Source organism: Centroberyx gerrardi, chromosome 17, assembly GCF_048128805.1.
Source record: "Centroberyx gerrardi isolate f3 chromosome 17, fCenGer3.hap1.cur.20231027, whole genome shotgun sequence".
Lineage (NCBI taxonomy): Eukaryota > Metazoa > Chordata > Actinopteri > Beryciformes > Berycidae > Centroberyx > Centroberyx gerrardi.
This window is the reverse complement of record NC_136013.1, coordinates 22,595,237-22,613,971: the sequence shown is the minus strand read 5'-3', so window position 1 is coordinate 22,613,971 and position 18,735 is coordinate 22,595,237. Positions and strand designations below refer to the sequence as shown.

General features: G+C 45.2%; 1 protein-coding gene across 12 annotated transcripts in view; it reads right to left on the bottom strand.

The window, feature by feature from the left end:
• Positions 1-18,735, bottom strand: part of kiaa1109 (KIAA1109 ortholog) — a 78,127-nt gene that overhangs the window by 49,248 nt on the left and 10,144 nt on the right. For all 12 annotated transcript variants that reach the window (XM_078289552.1, XM_078289554.1, XM_078289557.1 and 9 more), the window contains 21 exons: positions 18,395-18,473; positions 16,576-16,667; positions 16,231-16,348; positions 15,921-16,076; positions 15,269-15,366; positions 14,902-15,086; positions 12,952-13,058; positions 12,399-12,631; positions 12,051-12,269; positions 11,214-11,351; positions 10,043-10,219; positions 9,296-9,424; positions 8,572-8,691; positions 8,044-8,378; positions 7,080-7,330; positions 6,086-6,326; positions 4,766-5,257; positions 3,946-4,219; positions 2,540-2,677; positions 401-471; positions 113-286 (listed from right to left, as the gene is read on the bottom strand). In XM_078289552.1, coding sequence (XP_078145678.1) covers positions 113-286; positions 401-471; positions 2,540-2,677; positions 3,946-4,219; positions 4,766-5,257; positions 6,086-6,326; positions 7,080-7,330; positions 8,044-8,378; positions 8,572-8,691; positions 9,296-9,424; positions 10,043-10,219; positions 11,214-11,351; positions 12,051-12,269; positions 12,399-12,631; positions 12,952-13,058; positions 14,902-15,086; positions 15,269-15,366; positions 15,921-16,076; positions 16,231-16,348; positions 16,576-16,667; positions 18,395-18,473 — 3,827 coding nt within the window. The remainder of the gene's footprint in view (positions 1-112; positions 287-400; positions 472-2,539; positions 2,678-3,945; positions 4,220-4,765; positions 5,258-6,085; positions 6,327-7,079; positions 7,331-8,043; positions 8,379-8,571; positions 8,692-9,295; positions 9,425-10,042; positions 10,220-11,213; positions 11,352-12,050; positions 12,270-12,398; positions 12,632-12,951; positions 13,059-14,901; positions 15,087-15,268; positions 15,367-15,920; positions 16,077-16,230; positions 16,349-16,575; positions 16,668-18,394; positions 18,474-18,735) is intronic.

Genomic DNA, 18,735 nt, shown 5'->3' with positions numbered 1-18,735 from the left:
TAACCCAAGAAAGCAGCAAAGACAAACAGAAAGCACCAGGCTGAAAACATATATCAGTGTTTTTAATCAGTTAAAAACAATGGACAAAATCAAAATCGAGGATGTTTGCTACCTGTCCAGGGCTTCGGCTACAAGGGGGGTGAGCACCACATTGATGGCCCCTTTCACCTCCACGATGGCTGTGGTCCTGGTCTGGGCCAGGGGCTGCTCCAGAGTCCAGTCTTCTGTTGTCGTGTCCTCATCCGTGTTCTCCATGGCCTTCTTATCCAGAGGGGTGTACGGTGTACTGGGGAGGGTCAAAAAGAGATACATGTCATGTTGAGCACACTGACAAACACTGAATACATTTTCATTGCAAAGTTGCAGGGGCAGATGGATGAAAAGACTGTGGCTTAACTACCTGTTTGTGTCTCCCATCAGCTGAACTCCTCTGTCCAGTAGAGAGCTGGCTGAGAGGCCTTGCTTTATCACCTGAAATGTGAACATTGATAGAACTTTACTGTGGCCTGTAATTGACACAAACAATAAAGTCACATTTTCACAATAGAGCTGATTAAGCTTGCTAATTAGAGTAGAGATCCAACAGAAAGAGGTGATATATCACCGTGCAAAATACTGGATTCATTAAACCGCTTTGTCGTTTGCTATTTTGGCTCGAGAACGAGGCTTTGTAGTCTTCGTAGGCGAAATGTGTTGCAACGCTGGCCGTCCTCCATCACTGAGCAGATGAAAATGTGAGTAGGTGGAGGGGAAGAGATTAGGACTGTCTTGAAATGCAAATGGGTGGGGATTTTTGTTCCAAAAACCGAGTACGGGCAAGAAAGTGAGTTTTGAAAGCCAGAAATTTCAGCACCTGGTGAAGTAATCATTACATTATTGGTATTGGACAACAACTTTCGCAACCCCCCAGATATATTATGGTCTGTTTGTGCTGGAGAGTGCAGGAGAAACCTTACTTATTGCCCCTTTATATCGAAAGAAAAGGGCCTTCAGGGACAGTGATGAGGGCATGCTCAGGCATGGGGAAACGAAAAGGAAAATACTGGAGGGTAAAGACGGCTACAGGGACAAGGGCAAACCAGCATGACGACATGAAGGAAGTGTGGAGTGGAATGAGGATAATCACAGGGTTTCAGCTGCCCAGTGGACCCGCGGCAGAAGGGGGACGAACCGAACATATTCTTCAACAGATTAGACACCTGCCTCCGAGTCGCGCCGCCAACTTGACTTGGTGATTGTGGGGTGTATCGGCGAGAGGGAAGGAAAAGGAGTGTAGGGGTGCTGTACTTTGTCACGCTGTGTCAGGAGAGCCACCTGCAGCTAAATGTCAGTAAGACAAAGAAGCTGGTGGGATGCACAGGAACATCCATCTCCACTGACATTGAAGCAGTGCAGTCCACTGACACTGATGCCCTCAAAGCAGGCTGTTCTTCCATGGGGAGGCTTAGGTCATTTCAGTGTGTACGACAGACAGTAGTGGTGGTAAAAAGAATAGAAGAAAATCTGCTATCTCCAGTGACCGACTCATACCACCATGAGGTACCGAGGACTTTTACTTTTACACCTTAGCCAATAAAGAGGACACTGAAAATCCCTTCTTTGCCTGTTTGGAGTTCAAAATACCATGCTTCCCTATGTGTTCATGAGCAATATGTCAATACTGATAATCATAATACTGTGATACTGATTCACTCGTAACTGCAAGACAGTGATCGCAACAGAACTGAGAAAAAATTGTAACTGAAAGAGAGTAATTCTAACTGTATTGTAACTGCAACAACAATCAGATTTGACGCAATGCTATCACAGGTTTTTGGTCCAGCTGGAGGAGCAGGCTGTCGCCCATGAGGAGCACGGCACTGCGGCAGCAACCTGTTTCTGTGAGTCAACAGTTATTAGTATCCCGAAGCCTAACCGCAACTAATACGTAAAGCCAGGGAGATGACACGCTTCAATTTATGCATGGTAATGGATGATTTATTTCTGACAATCAACACTTATGGGATATTGAGATTTTTATTCTGACTGGCACAACATGGTGTAGCTGGGGCAACATGCTAATTGAACAATGACAAGATATGGTCTTGCGTTGTATGTCAATATGTGGATTTGTGCAATATGTTTATTGTATATATAGTATATGGGGGAGGACATTGCATTTCTGTTGTTCATTGTTTACTGTGCCATATATTGATTGTTGTGAATACTGTGTCATATGTGGATATGTGATGTAGAGGGGGGCAAATACAGTTTCATTTTTTTATTAATCTTTTATCTTTTGTTTGAAGTTTATTGCTGCTGTGAATTTCCCTCTGTCATAAATAAAGTATGTATGCATGTATATATGTGTGTGTATCTGTCTGTCTGTCTATCTAGCTATCCATCTATCATCTATCCATCATTTGATCCATTATGTTTTAGTCTTGGGATCAGTTTTAGGAGAATTCTCTGATACCTTCCCTATCAGAGCATTCCAAGCATACACTAGGTATTGTATATACTGTATGTACCCACATACGGCTATATCGCACCCTCGTACCTTAAAGCTAGGAACAGAGAGTTGGTCAAAGGAGGCGGAGCTCTCCTCACTGGTGGGCGTGTCCAGATCCAAGGGGCGGTGCAGAGAAGACTTGGAGGTCCTCTTATTGGTGGGCTGCTTGACAGACCAGTTTGACACCTGGCAGAGGTGAAGTAAATATATGTCAATACAGTGATAACAATCGGACTTGGTACTGCCAGTTTTAGGCTTAACACTACCAGATTGTATTGCCACATAATATACGGCATATTGTAGTATCACTTAAAAAACCTCTTTCTCAATACATGAATGATGGTTAGTTGGACAAATGGACAAATAACCTATGAACTATTATTTCTGCTGCTGCAAGCTGTGCAAGGATCCTGTGACTCAAATGTACCAAGACGAAACTGATGAGGCGTGGTTAGTTGTGGTATCACAACAACAATTGCATCAGTCAACTCTGATTGACTGATGCAATGTTTTCATCATGAACACTTCTCAGAGAGGAAGCAAAACAACACTGGTTTTAGTCTACACATGAATTATTAACAGTTGAAAAAGTTCAACACATGCAACACCATCGCAACACAATGTACACTACATGGCCAAAAGTATGTTGACACCTGCTCGAACTTCTCATTCCAAAATCATGGGCATTAATATGGAGTTGGTCGCCCGTTTGCTGCTATAACAGCCTCTGCTCTTCTGGTAAGGCTTTCCACTGGAGCATTGTGAGGTCGGCACTGCTGTTGGGCGATTAGGCTTGGCTCACAGTTGGTGTTCCAGTTCATCCCAAAGGTGTTTGATGCATGGGGGCACTGTCATGCTGAAACAGGAAAGGGCCTTCCCCAAACTGTTGCCACAAAGTTGGAAGCACATAATCATCTAGAATGTCATCGTATGCTGTAGTGTTAAGATTTCCCTTCACTGGAACTAAGGGGCCTGAACCATGAAAAACAGCCCAGACCAGTATTCCTCCCCCATCAAACTTTACAGCTGGCACTATGCGTTCAGGCAGGTAGCGTTCTCCTGGCAACCGCCAAACCCAGATTCATCCGTCGGACTGCCAGAGGGTGAAGAGTGATTCATCACTCCAGAGAACGCTTTTCCGCTGCTCCAGAGTGGCATCCTATGACGGTGCCACTTTGAAAGTCACTGAGCTCTTTAGTGCGGCCCATTTTACTGCCAATGCTTGTCTATGGAGATTGGATGGCTGTGTGCTTTATTTTATATACCTGTCAGTTATGGGTGTGCCTGAAATAGCCGAATCCACTAATTAGGAGGGGTGTCCACATACTTTTGGCCATGTAGTGTATCTGTAAATGAATGATGCAGCAGTGACGGATTCTCTTATTTGAAATGAACTTCCATCGGAGAGTAAAAGGACAGAAGTGCAGATATGGACTAGGTTACGAGGCTTTTACCTGGTAATGGGCCAGGTAGTTCTGGTAGCAGGCCATGACGTGGGGCTGCCGGGTGACCGGGCCCGGCTCGGCCGTCTTCTCGGCCTCCACCGAGCCCTCCTCCTCCATGGCCAGGGCCGACACGAAGGAGGCCTGGGACGTGTGGCTGGGCAGGGGCTGGGGCGGCAGCGGGGGCAGCGTGGGGGGCATGGGAAGGGGACGCGGCTCGGTGATCAGCTCGCCGTTGAGAACGTAGGTGAGGGGCCCCTCCACGCTGTGATAGATGGAGCTCCGGCTAGAGAGAGGGGGATGGGGTGGGGGGTGTGGGGGGGGGGGGGGGGGGGGGGGGGGGGGGGGTGGTACAAGTGTGGAAGTTCTGGACATTAGATGCAGGGACTTAGGGTTTACTGAAATGGCACCCCTGAATTCACAGTAGGCAATTAAATACGCTGGCAATATACTCACTGTTGCCAAAGCCCTTAAGACATTTTTTAGTGTTCAATTTAAGAATTTGGCTGTACAGTCCCATCTGATGGGATGGCATAATTAAAAATTAAATGCCTGCGCTCATCGAAGTCCCCACTCCCCATTTCATCATTTCTAAAGCATAACACTTCAAGCAATCTGGCAAGGTTAGCACTTGCTAGAGGGGCTATTCGTTCCTAAACTTGACAACCACCCACTCTAACAGATGACAACTGAAAGACACTTGGATGTTGGCTTAAGGCACTAGAATCTACCATCACCTCAATCCCACACTTTTCTGAGCTCCATTGGAATTAAGCTCAATCGGTAGGCTCTTCCAAACCCTGTTCTAAAGTATGCCATCCTCTAAGCCAACCTGTAGTTCTCCATGTGGTACGGCGGCTGCTGTGGCTGCTGCATCTGCTGCCTCCTCTTCTTCTTACGGCCCGGGTACGTCCCCGGCCCCTCATCGGCGCTGCTGATCGGCTCAAAGTCCTCGGCGGCGGAGAAGTAGGCCTCGCTGTCGGCCACGGACATGCTGGAGTCTGCGGAGCGATACTGGTGGAAGGTGTTGGAGTCGGCCGAGGGCGTGAAGGGAAAGGAACCGTAGCTCCTCCGCTGGCGCGGTGAGTCCAGGACGTTCTCGTCGCTGCGGGACACCTCGCTGCTGAACTGGACGCCTCCGGACAGCACCGGGGGCGGCTTGTCGGTGAAGACGGCGGCCGACAGGCTCTTGGTGCTGCCCAGCCGACCGGAGTGTACAGAGGACTGGCGTTTGAGAGGGGAGCAGAGGGGCGAGCGCAGCGAGGAGCGCTCCTGGGTGCTGTTGGGAGAGACCGGCGAGCCCTCTGGGACGTCCCCTAAGGTGCTGCACAGTTACAGGAGCAAATGGAACATTCAGCAGTCATTAACTATATAAGGAAATTAAAGATGCTATGTGTTGTATTTTTAAACATCAACATATCATTGTCAAATTAATTGCGATACCTTAGTCTACGGTAAAATAGGGGTCAGCAACTACATTTGGCCATTTCAATTTGACTTAACACTACCAATGTCTATTGAAAGTGTTATGTACCATATTTCTCTGTGCATTAATTGGTAGGGAAAATACTACATAGACCACTGTAGCCGAGGGTACTAAGTTAGCGTTATTTTGTCAAAAGTGCCTCAAAAATCAAAGACTTGCTAGCAAAACAAAATGTCGCTCCCTAAAAGTCTCAAAAGATTTTGCCAGGAAAGACTTTAAAGAAGAGCTGCTGGCACCGATTCCTCTTGAAGGCAATGCCACCGGTGACGTCATATTCCCCAAAGAATTGCTTACACAGCATGGACTATCATTTGCAAAAGGCAACTTTGTAGTCCTGACGTGGCCCCCGCTACGGTGGGCAGACAGAGGAGACCGATCAGCAGGTTGAAGGAAATCGCTCCCCGAAGTAACGGCCTGCACCGTCTTATCCATCAGAGCGTGCTTTGTGCGAGACTAAACGGTGAGCTGAAAGATGTTATGGAGACAGTAATGAGAATAATTAACTGCGTCGGGGGGGACGTCGAGCACTTAACATGTCTTTTTCGCAAGTTTGTGAGAGAATCAGAGGAAGGCTCCCATGATGATCTCCTGCTGCATATCGACGTGCGCTGGCTAAGTAAAGGAAAAGCGCTTAAGCAGTTCCTTACTCCAGTGTGTATTACTCACTCGGCAGTGCTCTTGCCGTTCATGGGGAACATGCGCTCCTCGGTGCTCGGCGAGGGGGTGTCCCGCTCCCCGGCCAGCAGGGGCAACGCGGCGCTGGAGGAGCTGTTTTCCTCCGAGGAGGAGGCGGAGCTGTGGGACCGCTGGGGCACCTGGAGGCTGAGGTGTTGCTGGCCGCGTCTCTCGGGCAGCTCGGGAGGCGGGCCGGGCGAGTGGGTGTCCCTTTTCACTCCCACGGCCCTTCCTGAGAGAAAATACATGGATTCTGGTTTACTGTTACTGCAAATATGACATATTTTGCACATCCTATATGTATATTGTATATTTTTTTCTTCATATTCTCATATTTTTTTATTTTGTTAAATCTTACATATATTTTTCTGTCTATATTTTTCATTCTGTATATATTTAGCATATATACACTACTGTTATATACCCTGCATACATGCTGTAATTCATATGTTTTAATACCTTCATATTTATAGCTTCTCATGCTTATTTCATTCAAATATTTCTACTTAATAGGTTCCAGTGTTAGGGGGAGCTAGTCACATGTCTATTTTTGAGATCAGCGATTTGTCAGAGGAGCTAGGAATTGTAAATGGGGGGCGCTGGTATGAATTCATCCAATGATAAAATGATAAATATTTTCATGGGAAGGAGCTCTCAAATATTCTCATGTCATGGACCCACAAAGAGAGATACATTAGGTCACAGACCTGCATTTAGATTTAGTTTTGCTGTTGTTTGTTGCTGGTTTAGTATTGAAATGCATAACTGTGTAGTAATAGTGGAGAAAGTGACACCTTTTACAACTCATTCTTATATATTCTCTGGGATCACTTCTATTGAATTAAAACAGAAAGCCCTCAAGAAAGCCTGGTGGAGAAACACTGTTCTAGGATATATTCAGGGAATTTAATAAAGATCACAACTAACTCTACAAACTGTTTGATTCCCGGTGTAAAGCCGGTGTGCGCAGTAATCAACCCCGTACCATCCACTTTGGGCGTTTCCTTGGTGATGATCCACTCCCCGGGCTGCAGCAGGGACTGGCCGTAGCACATGTCCGACTCGGCACTGGAGCAAGAGAAGGCCGACGAGGAGGAGGGCGTCAGCTCCTCCAGCCTGAAGAAGTCCAGGCCCGCGTTGGTGCCGCCGAAGAACCTGCAGCCCCCGAGGCAGCCGCACCGGTTCCTGCTGCGCTTGCTCCGAACGCCGGCCTCCTCTGGCCACAGGAACCAGAGTCTGGGGAGAGACGGGGGAGGAGAGCGACAGAGGGTGATGAAGAAGGCAAGTACAACAGACAGAGGACTGGGGCAGGAGTCAACAACAGTTTGTAGAAAAAGACATTCTCCAAGATTTTCAATAGACCTATCACTCCTATCAAACTCCCTGGCATTTTCCTCTCTATTGGCAATTCAGTGGACTCCTTTGTTTTAATCTATACTATTTTTGTAATGTTTTACTTTGTTTATTCATAACATATGGATGTGTCAAGCCTCAATTTCTCTTCACTGTCATACTGTCTCACTGTTTTGTAATTGTGTTTAGATGTACCTTACATGATGAGCTGAATTTCATCACATCAAATGCAAATATCTCTAAGGTGTGAAAGCTTTCCTGGCACAAGATTATTCACCATGGTTACTGAAAGCTGTTCTGTGACTATAAGTGGCTGACGATCTCTATCATAGAACTTCAATGGTATAAAATGGTATAAAATTTTTCAGCAATGCATTTTGGCAACTGATTGATACTGGCAACTGATTATACGTCTGATACACCCACTGAAACTGAATAAATAACATTTTGAAAGAAAGTTTCAGCATTGGCATTTCAGTTAGCCAAAAAAGAGTTGTTAGCATTGCCAGAGTCCCTTGATCAAACCAAAAGGTGCAAATTCACAAATGAGAAGAAAAATAACAGATGACAGTCTACATCTAGTCTGCGTTGGCTACCTCTTGGTCTGAGCATCATGCAGTTCCAGAAAATGCCTCTGGACTTCACATTTGGCCGGGTGGTCGGCCGCCAGGGCGATGTCCGCCGTGATGAGGTTCAGGTTGATCGTGCCCGCCTCCAGCCAGACGGAGCGGCGCAGCAGAGGGGGCTGGCCGAGACCTAGGCCCTGACCCGGGCCTTGACCCTGCCCGCCGGGCTGCAGCCTGGCGGCCTCGCCGTGCTGCTGCTGCTGCTCGATGTACTGGCGGATGGTAACGTCCTGCACCACGGCGCTGATGCCCTCCCCCACCGCCTGGTTGTGCAGGTTGCAGTTGGCCAGGCGGATGGCGCCCGTCTGGGGAGGGGAGAGGGGGAGAGGGAACGATGGTACAATGTGAGAGAAGAAGTTAGTTCCGTGAAATCTAGGGAGCCGTAAAAACCTGTAGCTGTAACTGAATTGAGACTTGGATGACTCTCTCTCTCTCTCTCTCTCTCTCTCTTAGAAATAACATTAAAATAACCTTTACAAAATCCTTGGTACCAATTACCTTGATGTTGGCGGCACAGCCATGCTCCACAGCGAAGAGGTCGACCCCGTCCATGGCCAGCCGGGTCATGGTGTACTTCAGCTCCTCCGACGTCCGACAGTGACCTGGCAGGCAGGTCAGCTGAAAGAGAGCTATCATTTAATACCAGAAACTCTCCTATGGCTGCAAGAATGGCAAATCTCCAACTGCGCTCTACATACCACTTTGTAGCCTGTAGCCACAACAGCGCAGTTGTCAAAAGCTAAGAAGGGCTCTCAGGCTGATGTTTTAAAAATATCCTTGTTAGTATGCGAACACAAACAAGGCATTTTCTGATACAGCCTTGGTTTTTTTGCTCTAACATGCTGTTGAATTATTCTATCCCCTTGTTTGTGGCTTGTGTGAGTAGATCAATAGATTTGCATTGGAGCCTTGTTTTCAGCGTCTCCAACTGCTTCCTGAACCGCGCATCGTTAGAAAGAGGTTCGTAGTGGCCTACGTTTACTATCTGATGTCATTTCCATATTTCCTTTCACACTGGACAGTTTTGACCAATATCCGTGTCTCACAAAAAAAACAACTCAATCAGTGGCTTCCAGCGTGGGATTCAGTCAAACACAGCTGAACCTGCTAGCACAAAACACTTTGCTGGATGAAGTGAAGATGTGTATTCCATGATGAAATGAGGTGCAGACCTTGTATGGCTTTTCATGGTGTGTGTGTCTGTATGTGTGTGTGTTTGTACCTTGGCGTCACAGATGCGGCGGTCGACGCCATGCTGGCAGATGACGGAGGGTTTGGGCTGCTCTAGCTGGAACTCCCTGGACACCACGTGGAAGAGGAAGTTCTCGCCCCACTCCATCACACTGGCCAACTGATAACCACACAAACACACAGGTAAACACCTCAACGCTTTATTCTTTACTTATAATTATTAATAATGAGTTAATTAACCTCCAGTTAGAAATTAGTAGGAGTTGTGTGCCCAATTAAAATCCTACTACTCCCAATACTTCTTCTACTACTACTACTACTACTACTACTACTACTACTACTACTACTGGTACTGCTACTACTACTGTTGCTACTGCTACTACTACTACTATTACTGGTACTGCTACTACTACTACTACTACTGCTACTACTACTACTACTACTACTACTACTACTACTACTACTACTACTACTACTACTACTACTACTACTACTACTACTGCTACTACTACTACTACTACTACTACTACTACTACTACTACTACTACTACTACTACTACTGCTACTACTACTGCTGCTACTGCTACTGCTACTACTTAATACAGACCATAGTTCAAGTAAAAGTAAGCCTAAAAAAGGTGAAGGAATCATAATCTAAGGTAGTGTCCAGGTTGCACACAATGGAGTCTCCAAATGTATATCCCTTCCCCCTTCTAACACATAGAAGGGGTATACACACCCTCCCTCTTTAGCTACACGCACACACACACACACATACCTGTGGCACAGTGACCCTGCCTGTGAGCGCCCCGGCCTGCATGTCGATGAGCCAGGCGTATTCCAGCGTGTCGCTGCCGAGGGGGAGGCCCTGGGCTGAGAACATGGCGTGGGCCCTCATCTGCAGGCCGGACAGACTGAGGTGGCCGTCCCTCAAAACCCCGTCCGCTGTGGGACGCTGAGGGGGATTCAATAAAGACATGACAAGTCACGAGATGGGTTTACATATTCGTATTCGAATTGAGATGTTATGGATTAGAAAAGCTGAAATGGAAATGTCAGATTTTGAAAATATTTCTTCAGTATCGCAAAAAAGTTTTCTTCTCAGTTAAGGCGGAAAAGTGTTTTGTCAATAAGGAAATTCTGCAATAAATAGCAATGGAAATGCATTTGTTGAATACATATTGACACAGGCTTGGCATGATCAGCCTGACAAATCGTTTAATCTCATTGCTCAATAGTTGAAAAAACTGAGATATGACTGAGATGTGTATTCAATTTAGGTCACTACCTCGAAGATATTTAAGATATCGGTAAACTATAGAAAGTGAAATGGCATGAAGAAAATCTTTCTCTTCCACTCATTCATAGTGAAAAACTATGCACAAACATCAAACCTCAAAATGTTGACAGTCAATCTTTCACTAAAGTCAAATCCATGACTGTTTCCCACAATATTTCCACCATGTGCCATAAAAACAAATGCTTTTTTATCCCAGTGGAGGAGAGGAAGTCTTCACATTCTGCAGCAGGGATTAAGGAAAGTTGTTTGGGAAAGCTGTTTGCTTTGGGCAGCAAATAAGATCCAACCCATGGCCAAAGCTTAGAAACTCCGCTAGATCATCCAGCATGTGTGTATTTATGCACAGTGTGACCATTACCACACGTTTCACATTACGCAATACTGAACAGATTAAATAGTAGTTAGCTGTGTGAGGGTGGCTGTATGCACGTTTGTTGTGAAATGTGTTTGCAATGCTTTTACTCTTTTCTTTGTTGTCTTTTTGTTCAGTCTTAGTCAATCTATTCACTTGTGATGTTTAAATAGCTAAATAGTCTCATCCAATAGTTCTACCCAAATACAAATAAAGTCGACCTAAATCTAAGTGATGACAGTACTGTATTGAACCGATAGGAGTGGCAGCAGGCAGGTGTAGCTGTGTGTTTCTGACCTGGTAGTTGTCACTGATGAAGATGTGGATGGGAGAGAGGAGCAGCTGCAGCATGGTCTCCTTGTAACCCTTCTTCATCTCAAAACACAGACGCTCCAGGAAGCCGGATGGACCTTCAGGACCCTCACTGCTGCAGTGCTGGAGGCACAAACACACAATCAAGGTTTTTCATAAACATACATACAAAATGAGGGTCATAAAGTAACTAGATGGCAGCACCAATCAAATAAAATCTTGTAATTACTTCTATCATTAGATAAGGTCAATTTGTTTTTTGTTTTCTTTTACAATGCACATTTAGATACTTTTTTCTGTACATATGGTCTTCTGTAGACCTGTTAATGTGAATATTATGCACACTGTGCACTTTCTGTATATATGTACACTGTTCACACATTCTCATATTTCCGTGTTTTTATATATTGCACACATCTTGATATTTTTAGAATTTTCATTGATTTTCTACTGTACATATTTTCATAGTTTTGTGTATTTTAACATATATACTTTAAATATTTGGAATTTTTTTTTCTTTGTATGTTCTACATCTTATATGCATGGTGTAATGCAGATATTCTCATAATTATCATTATATATTTCTATTCAATACTTTCTAGCATTGTAATTATCGGTTGCATTATCACTGATACTACCCCGTTTGCCCTGCTCTTATTTATATCCCATTTTTCCTTTGCTATATCCTGTTCTGCTGCTGCAACACCCCAATCTTCCCAACAGGAACCATTCCAGTTTCATCTCATCTAATTTAATTGAATCTAATGAATAGCAAAATACATAGCCTTAATGACATTAAACGAGTCTTGGGGACGGCCTCACCATGGGCAGACGGCCGTGGACCTTGTACAGGTTGATTAGCACGGTGATGTCCCAGGGCCTCAGGTCCAGCGGGTGGATGTTCGAGGCCTCCTGCTGTTCGCTGTCCTCCATGCCCAGGGGAGACCAGCCGAGGCCCGACGAGGTGGAGGTGGACAGCACGGGGCTGGACACCGCCTCCTCAAAGTCTGTGTACATGTCGTCCTCGCCAAAATAGTTTTCCTGCGCAAAGAGAGACGGTAAGGTTAAATGGATGTTTGATGCATTGGGAATTTGCATCATGCCATTAATTGGGGCGTGAGAAATTGATTTTGGATCCAGAGGAGAGGGCTAGTCTAGCATCTTCTGTACCTTGATGGAGATCAGCGCTCTGAGCAAAGGCCCGTAGAGGAGGATCTGGGAGTCTGGGGACATCTCCATTTCCACGTGAAGCCTGTCGGGGGGCAGCTCCGACGGGTCAGTCGGCACCCGGCTGTGGGCGGCCGAGGCCGAGCCGGAGTTGTAGGGCGGCGGGGCATTGTGGGGCGCCGAGGCGTGCTCCGGGGGCCGCAGGGCCGACAGCATGGATTCTTCCATCTCTGACACTGGGCATGGAATCAAAAGCGAGTTAGACAAGATTATGTGCAACAGCTAGGAAAGACAGAACAGTTTTCAGGCTATTTTCATGGCCTCATTCAAATGAATGGGAAGTAAAAATCCGAACACTACAAACTCGTCCAGCTGCATCCGATTTTGGTGAGTTTATATTCTGGTTTTCAAGGCGGTCAAGTGTCGAATAACCCCCATGTTAAAACTAAGTGGAATATTGCTTTAAGAAAGAGTTGATATTCCACTCGTAGACCACAGTCTCATGGCTGGCTTTAGATATGACAACAAAGAATTGCTGCTAAAGCAATGAGCTTACAGGACTGCTTGAGTTGCTCGTCAGCCTTCTGGGGATAGATGGGGTGCCAGGTGTAGTCGATGATGAGCAGGAAGTTGGGTACACTCCAGCAGTCCACCCAGCCAGCTCTGGAGTAAAGAAGAAGAACATGTACGCTCAGAACATAGTCTCATAATCCTTTAGTTTATCATCATTTCAAGCGGATATCCCGGTTCATCGTGTGTTTTATCAACCGTTCGAAGAGGAGGAAGAGGACATGCAGTACAACAGACAGGCTCTTTCATCCATCCATTTACCGTTGCAAGTAAATGGGTTGCGCCTGACTTCACGGCACCGCAGAGCGCACAAGTCCAGACAGAATTTGATCCTTAACCTCCCAGGGGGGGGATGTGGGAGTGCTGGACCGCTACGCCGGCACAGCGTTTGGCACGGGGCTATTCATAATAAATGATCTGGATGTGGAGTTATCATGTTCAGAGATGAGCTTTCCACTGGGGCGGAAAGTTGGATGCTCATCGTTTTAACTGTATAGTTAATGGGCAAATTTGTTATGTCGAACGTCTGAAGGCGGGTTATTTGTCCGATTGTCCCTGCTCCTTCCCCAACCTGTTCATCACTGCTACTAAGGTGAAGAAAAAGTTGGGGAAGCTCCTTTTTTTTTAATTTCTTCTAAATTACATCAAATTTCTAGGCTATAAATAAAAATAACTATTATTTAAATTTATTATATATTCAATATCGCAGAAAATATTGCGATATTCACTAAATATCACGATATTCGGTATTATCGTATAGCCAATATCGGCCCAAGCCTACTCTACACTTCTGCTCGCACTGGGTCATGCCTCCTCCATGACTCATCTGCAATGACTCATCTGCATCAGTGAAGGCAAGGAGGGGTTTAGGAGTTTAGTGGAGAGCTTCGCCAGATGGTGCAAGCAGAACCATCTGCAGCTCAGCGTCAGTAAGACAAAGGAGCTGGTAGCGGGTTTCTGACGGAGCAAGAAGCCACTGACATCTGTCACCATCCAGGATGACGGGGTGGAGGTGGTGCAGGCCTACAGGTTTTATGTAAAAAACTGGTAAAAGGGCTAGTTGCAGAGGAGAGGATGAGGTCCAAACACACACACACTCACACAATAAATAGATCCTTGCATTACAAATTCAGTTAGGAGGCATATAGGAGACAACATGCCAGTATTCAACAGTACAAATCTCATTGTTAAAGGGACACTCAAGCTCATTTTTCTTAAGTACCGAGAAATTTTGTGGTGAAAAGTTTCTATACTTAAACTTCCATTAGCTGAAATATGACTTGGCACTGGCAGCATTCACCAGTAAAGCCAATGGATAACAATGGGTGCTAATAGCCACAAGTTGGCAACTAGTAGTGCTCACTGTTTTCAGTGCTAACAGGCTGCCTTTCACACAACTTAAGTGACAATATAGAGTATATGAGTATAGTTAAAAACGTGATTCCATGTGCATTTAAAAGCTATGTCTCAATTGAAATCATTATGCCTACACTGACTGTGTGTGTGTGTGTGTGTGTACGTGAGCCGCGCCACTTTACACCCCCACCCCCCCCCACCCCCGCCAGCATGAAGACGAATACATCAGGGATCGGTGATACATGTGATGACGATTGGTTGATGGGAGGATGCACACTATCGCCCAACCATAGACTACAACTCAAAATGTCAATATAACCCTTTACAAATCATATTTTAGACTATTGAAAAGATGACTGACCAAAGCACTGAGACTGAGTGATACAGTCACTTGAAATCGCCACCTACTACCTCAGCTATCAACTCCCAACGTTTCCTTTCCTCCTCAGCACTGATGTGAGTCAGTGTTACAGCGATGAGTCATCAATCCTGCTCCTTGCTAACACACTCCTCTTTTTTTTTTCTCTCCCCGCACAACCAGAGAGCCAAAGAGAATTTATTCCCCCGGCTTTCGACTCACTCTGCGTGGGTGATGTTCCTCCAGCGGGACTTGGCGGGTTTGGGCGGGGGGGCTCCTTGAGTCTCCCCAGGCATGAACATGTCGGGCGGCAGCTTGACGTTTTGGTAGTCTTTGGCCAGGGTGAGGAGGGGGCAGCGGCTGGGGTGGCACTCCGGCAGGGACAGGCGCATGTCTGTATCCTCCGCCTGAGGAGGGGGAAAAAAAGCACAGATACATACATGCATGCACCCATAGATACACATAGTTGAGTGTCACAGTGTGCATGACAAGTGGCGTGTAAAATGAAAAATCAACAGTATATGCAGTCATATGTAAATGTATTCTGCAAACAGGAAAAAATCATTACAGTTTTCACTCCATGACTCACCCTCAAGCTGAAGCGGGTGTTGCAGGTGGTGGGGACAAACTCGTTGAAAGGCAAAGTGAAGTCTATATTGAGCGTCTCGCCACACGCAGCCAGGTACACTATAGGAGATCGATAAGACGATTGATTAGGACGGCCCCGGTGAGGCATTCAGTGGAGATTATACAGCGCATGGTGACTTAATGAAGCCTTGTTGTAGTCGTTCGTTTCCAGCGTTAAAGGGGCGTTGAGGAACCTGTGACCTTCTTTGAGCTCCACTAGGAATTGCAACACTTATAGAACCTATGGCAAAAAAAGTCCAAGGTCTGTCTACACTAGGAATGGGTATCGGTTAGATTTTTTCCGATACTGGTGCTAAAACGATACTTTTAAAATGGTACCGGTGCCTAAATGGTGCCTGAACCGATACTTCTTTTAATGTAAAGCGCAAAAAACGACATTAAAGAATGAAGGCAGTAAAAGTATCAATAGTCTTTCTTAGAGGTACTGTACATCTTTAGTCTTAGTCAGATATTTTCCTTCACCGGGCACTCCAAAGAAAATCAGTTTTAATGTGGAAACCTTCTTAATCCGAACTGCCCCCAGGAATATAGTTTTAATGTTCACTACATATTCTTTCTGTAGTTGTCTGTGTCTTGCATTGTGTCTTCCTTACCATTCTCCTGTTGCTTGGTGGAACAGTCAATCCAGTTGTGCTGGTTGGCAGCCCAGATCATCTCAAACTGGTGGAATAGGATCTTGAACTTCCAGGCATAGGGCACAAAGGAGTAGATGTCAGGGGCGCTGTCACTAGCCCAGTCTTGGATCAAATCTTCAAAGACAGAGGGAAAGGCGACGAGGTGGACAAATGGAAATACAAGTTTTTCCATTCAGTTTTCATTGAGTTTCATTCATCTTACTATCAAAATGTGCAAAATCTCCCTCTGTACTGTGATTATTCCTATTTGTTTGTTGGGTGACTTTACCGGAGAAGAAGTTTTTCTGGGCGTAGATGAAGTGGTAGGTGGCTTTGTACACCTCGATCTCGCACTGCCACGACTGAGGCATGTTCCACACGCGGGGGTAGCTGGCTATCACGTGGAACTGAAAGAAAGGCAGAGGCAGGACTGGCTTTCACCAATGGCAGAGCACTTGGTGGTTACTGGATTGACCCAGGATCCACTGTAGATATCAGGGTGGAAAACTCAACTCAATATTGATGGACCCAAGAATCAAGCTTTTCTTTAATCCAACTTTCAAGAGAGCTATATTGCCTATTCTATAATGGCTATGTGTGTTTTTGCGTGTGTGTATAGTTGTCTGCCACTTACAGCTAGCATCTCGGCCTCCAGCAGGGTCCTGTACTGCATGCTGCTGGTGGTGTCCACATGCAGCAGCTGACCTTTTATGGTGGGAGAGTAGCCTGAGGGCAGAAGAGAGGCAGGAAAGCAGGTCCATCAATTCACCAAACCCTAAGCTAAGGTAAAATCCCTGCACCTAATAGCATTTACCATAAAAACTTCCAAACCCTCTTATACTGACTATATTTCTGCTGACAAAGTGGAGCAATGACCGATGACTGACAAGATATTATTAACTCGTCAATGTGATAAAATTGTACATGTAGTTCACCATACTATCAGCTTAAAGGGAACATTGGTCATGAATGGTCCCTGATGTGATTTTATTAAATATATGACTTACAAACAGATTTCTGACAACTTTTGCTTCATCTTCACTCAAAAACTACAAAATCAAATTTGGACCCACTTAGGCTATAAGGTATGATAGGTGCCACACCTTACGATACCCGATGACGCCCACGCACAGCCAGGTGATACTCCACCCTTGCTGACTTTATGAAGTGTGTACATAGTTTTACAGACAGCAAATAATGGAGAACAATGGAGAACTGCATGGAGAGAAATTTCTTCTAGTCTGGACATGACTTGGTCTCGTGCCTATTCTGACTCAGACTTGTCTTGATCTTGGCCACTAGTGGATGTTGGCTCGACTTTTCCTGCCTGTCAAAAAATGAGTCCACCTTTGTTTGATTTTCTCTCGTGCTTTCCAAACACTTTAATGGATTACACCTGTAGTTTGTAATGGTCTTCAAACTTCTATGTATCGATCAGTCAAAATCCTATGCATTGATTAGTTGGATGTTGAAGGGTTTAGTACAGAGCTCCTGCAGATAGATCTACATCTCTGTCGATCCTTATGAAACTCCTTACACATTATTTTTGGATTTGGAAAGACATGTACTGTACACTGTTTACTCGCTATTTTGGTCTTGGTCTTGAACAGAACTCGATTTTCTCCACCCAGGCAAAGTTTACATTATAACTGAATGCAGATTATATTGTAAACACCTGAAACTAATGTGTAATAGTGTTAATAACTGTATATTGACAGTGGGTTGCTCACTATGATAATAAATAAAAACACAAAATATGCAGGAGAAAAATTAAATCAAAATTCATTGGAGATCCTATTGAGATCCAAATGACAAAATTTGCAGTGACATTTTTCATAGTCTGGTTATTGACACCAAGATCAGAGTTAGCTGTGATGTCAAGAGATCCTACATATGGGCCCTAAATAATAAAGTAATTCTAATCTTCTTCCCTTAGCAACAAAATGGACAAATTACAACTGCTGACTAATAACAGTTTGGTTCCTTCCAAGCATTTTTATGTGAATGATGACGTATCACATGAGACAGGCTGAATGGCAACAGCAAAGTTCGATCAAATGTTCTCTATAGCGCAAAAAGTTTTTACACACATTTGTCAAGTAAATAATGACATAGGCTTGGCACGATCGCTCAATCTCTTCGCACAACAGTTTAAAGCTGGCTTTGGACATCCATCCTTTGGACAGCTGATGGAAACAAATCCAATTTTTCCAACATTTCAAACCTTCGCTTAAAATTCACTTGGCAGATGGATGGAAAGAGAGCTATAGACTGAAACCTGGCTTTCCTGCAGGACTACGAGCTGATTCTGGCCAACCATGATACAGAACGCGCCGGTGATGTGTGCTTCTATATGAACAACAAGTGGCACTCACATTTATCTACGAGTGCTGCTGCGAGTGCTGAAGTAGGGGCCTAGTGGTATTGTTCCATTATAATACACACACCCTTACCATTCTCTCCTACAGTCATGGGGATGTTGACTTCCAGGTAAGAGCCTGCACCCACATTCACATGGATGGCATTGGTTTCCTAGTAACAGGGATGAAGACAGCGAGGGAGGAGAGAGAGAGAGAGCAGACAGTGGAGTCATGCAGGCTGTCAAAATATTAGCTAGGGCGGCTCATTGCCCTTGAAATAAAAGACAGTCACCTAATGTGAACAAAAATATGTTCAAAAGAGGTAATCAAATGACAACCTTCCCCTGACTTGAGCCATTTTATGTTTTCGTTCAACACGCATTTATGTTGTTACTCAGTATGCGCTTCACACACTCAGCGGGGTGAAACTCCCT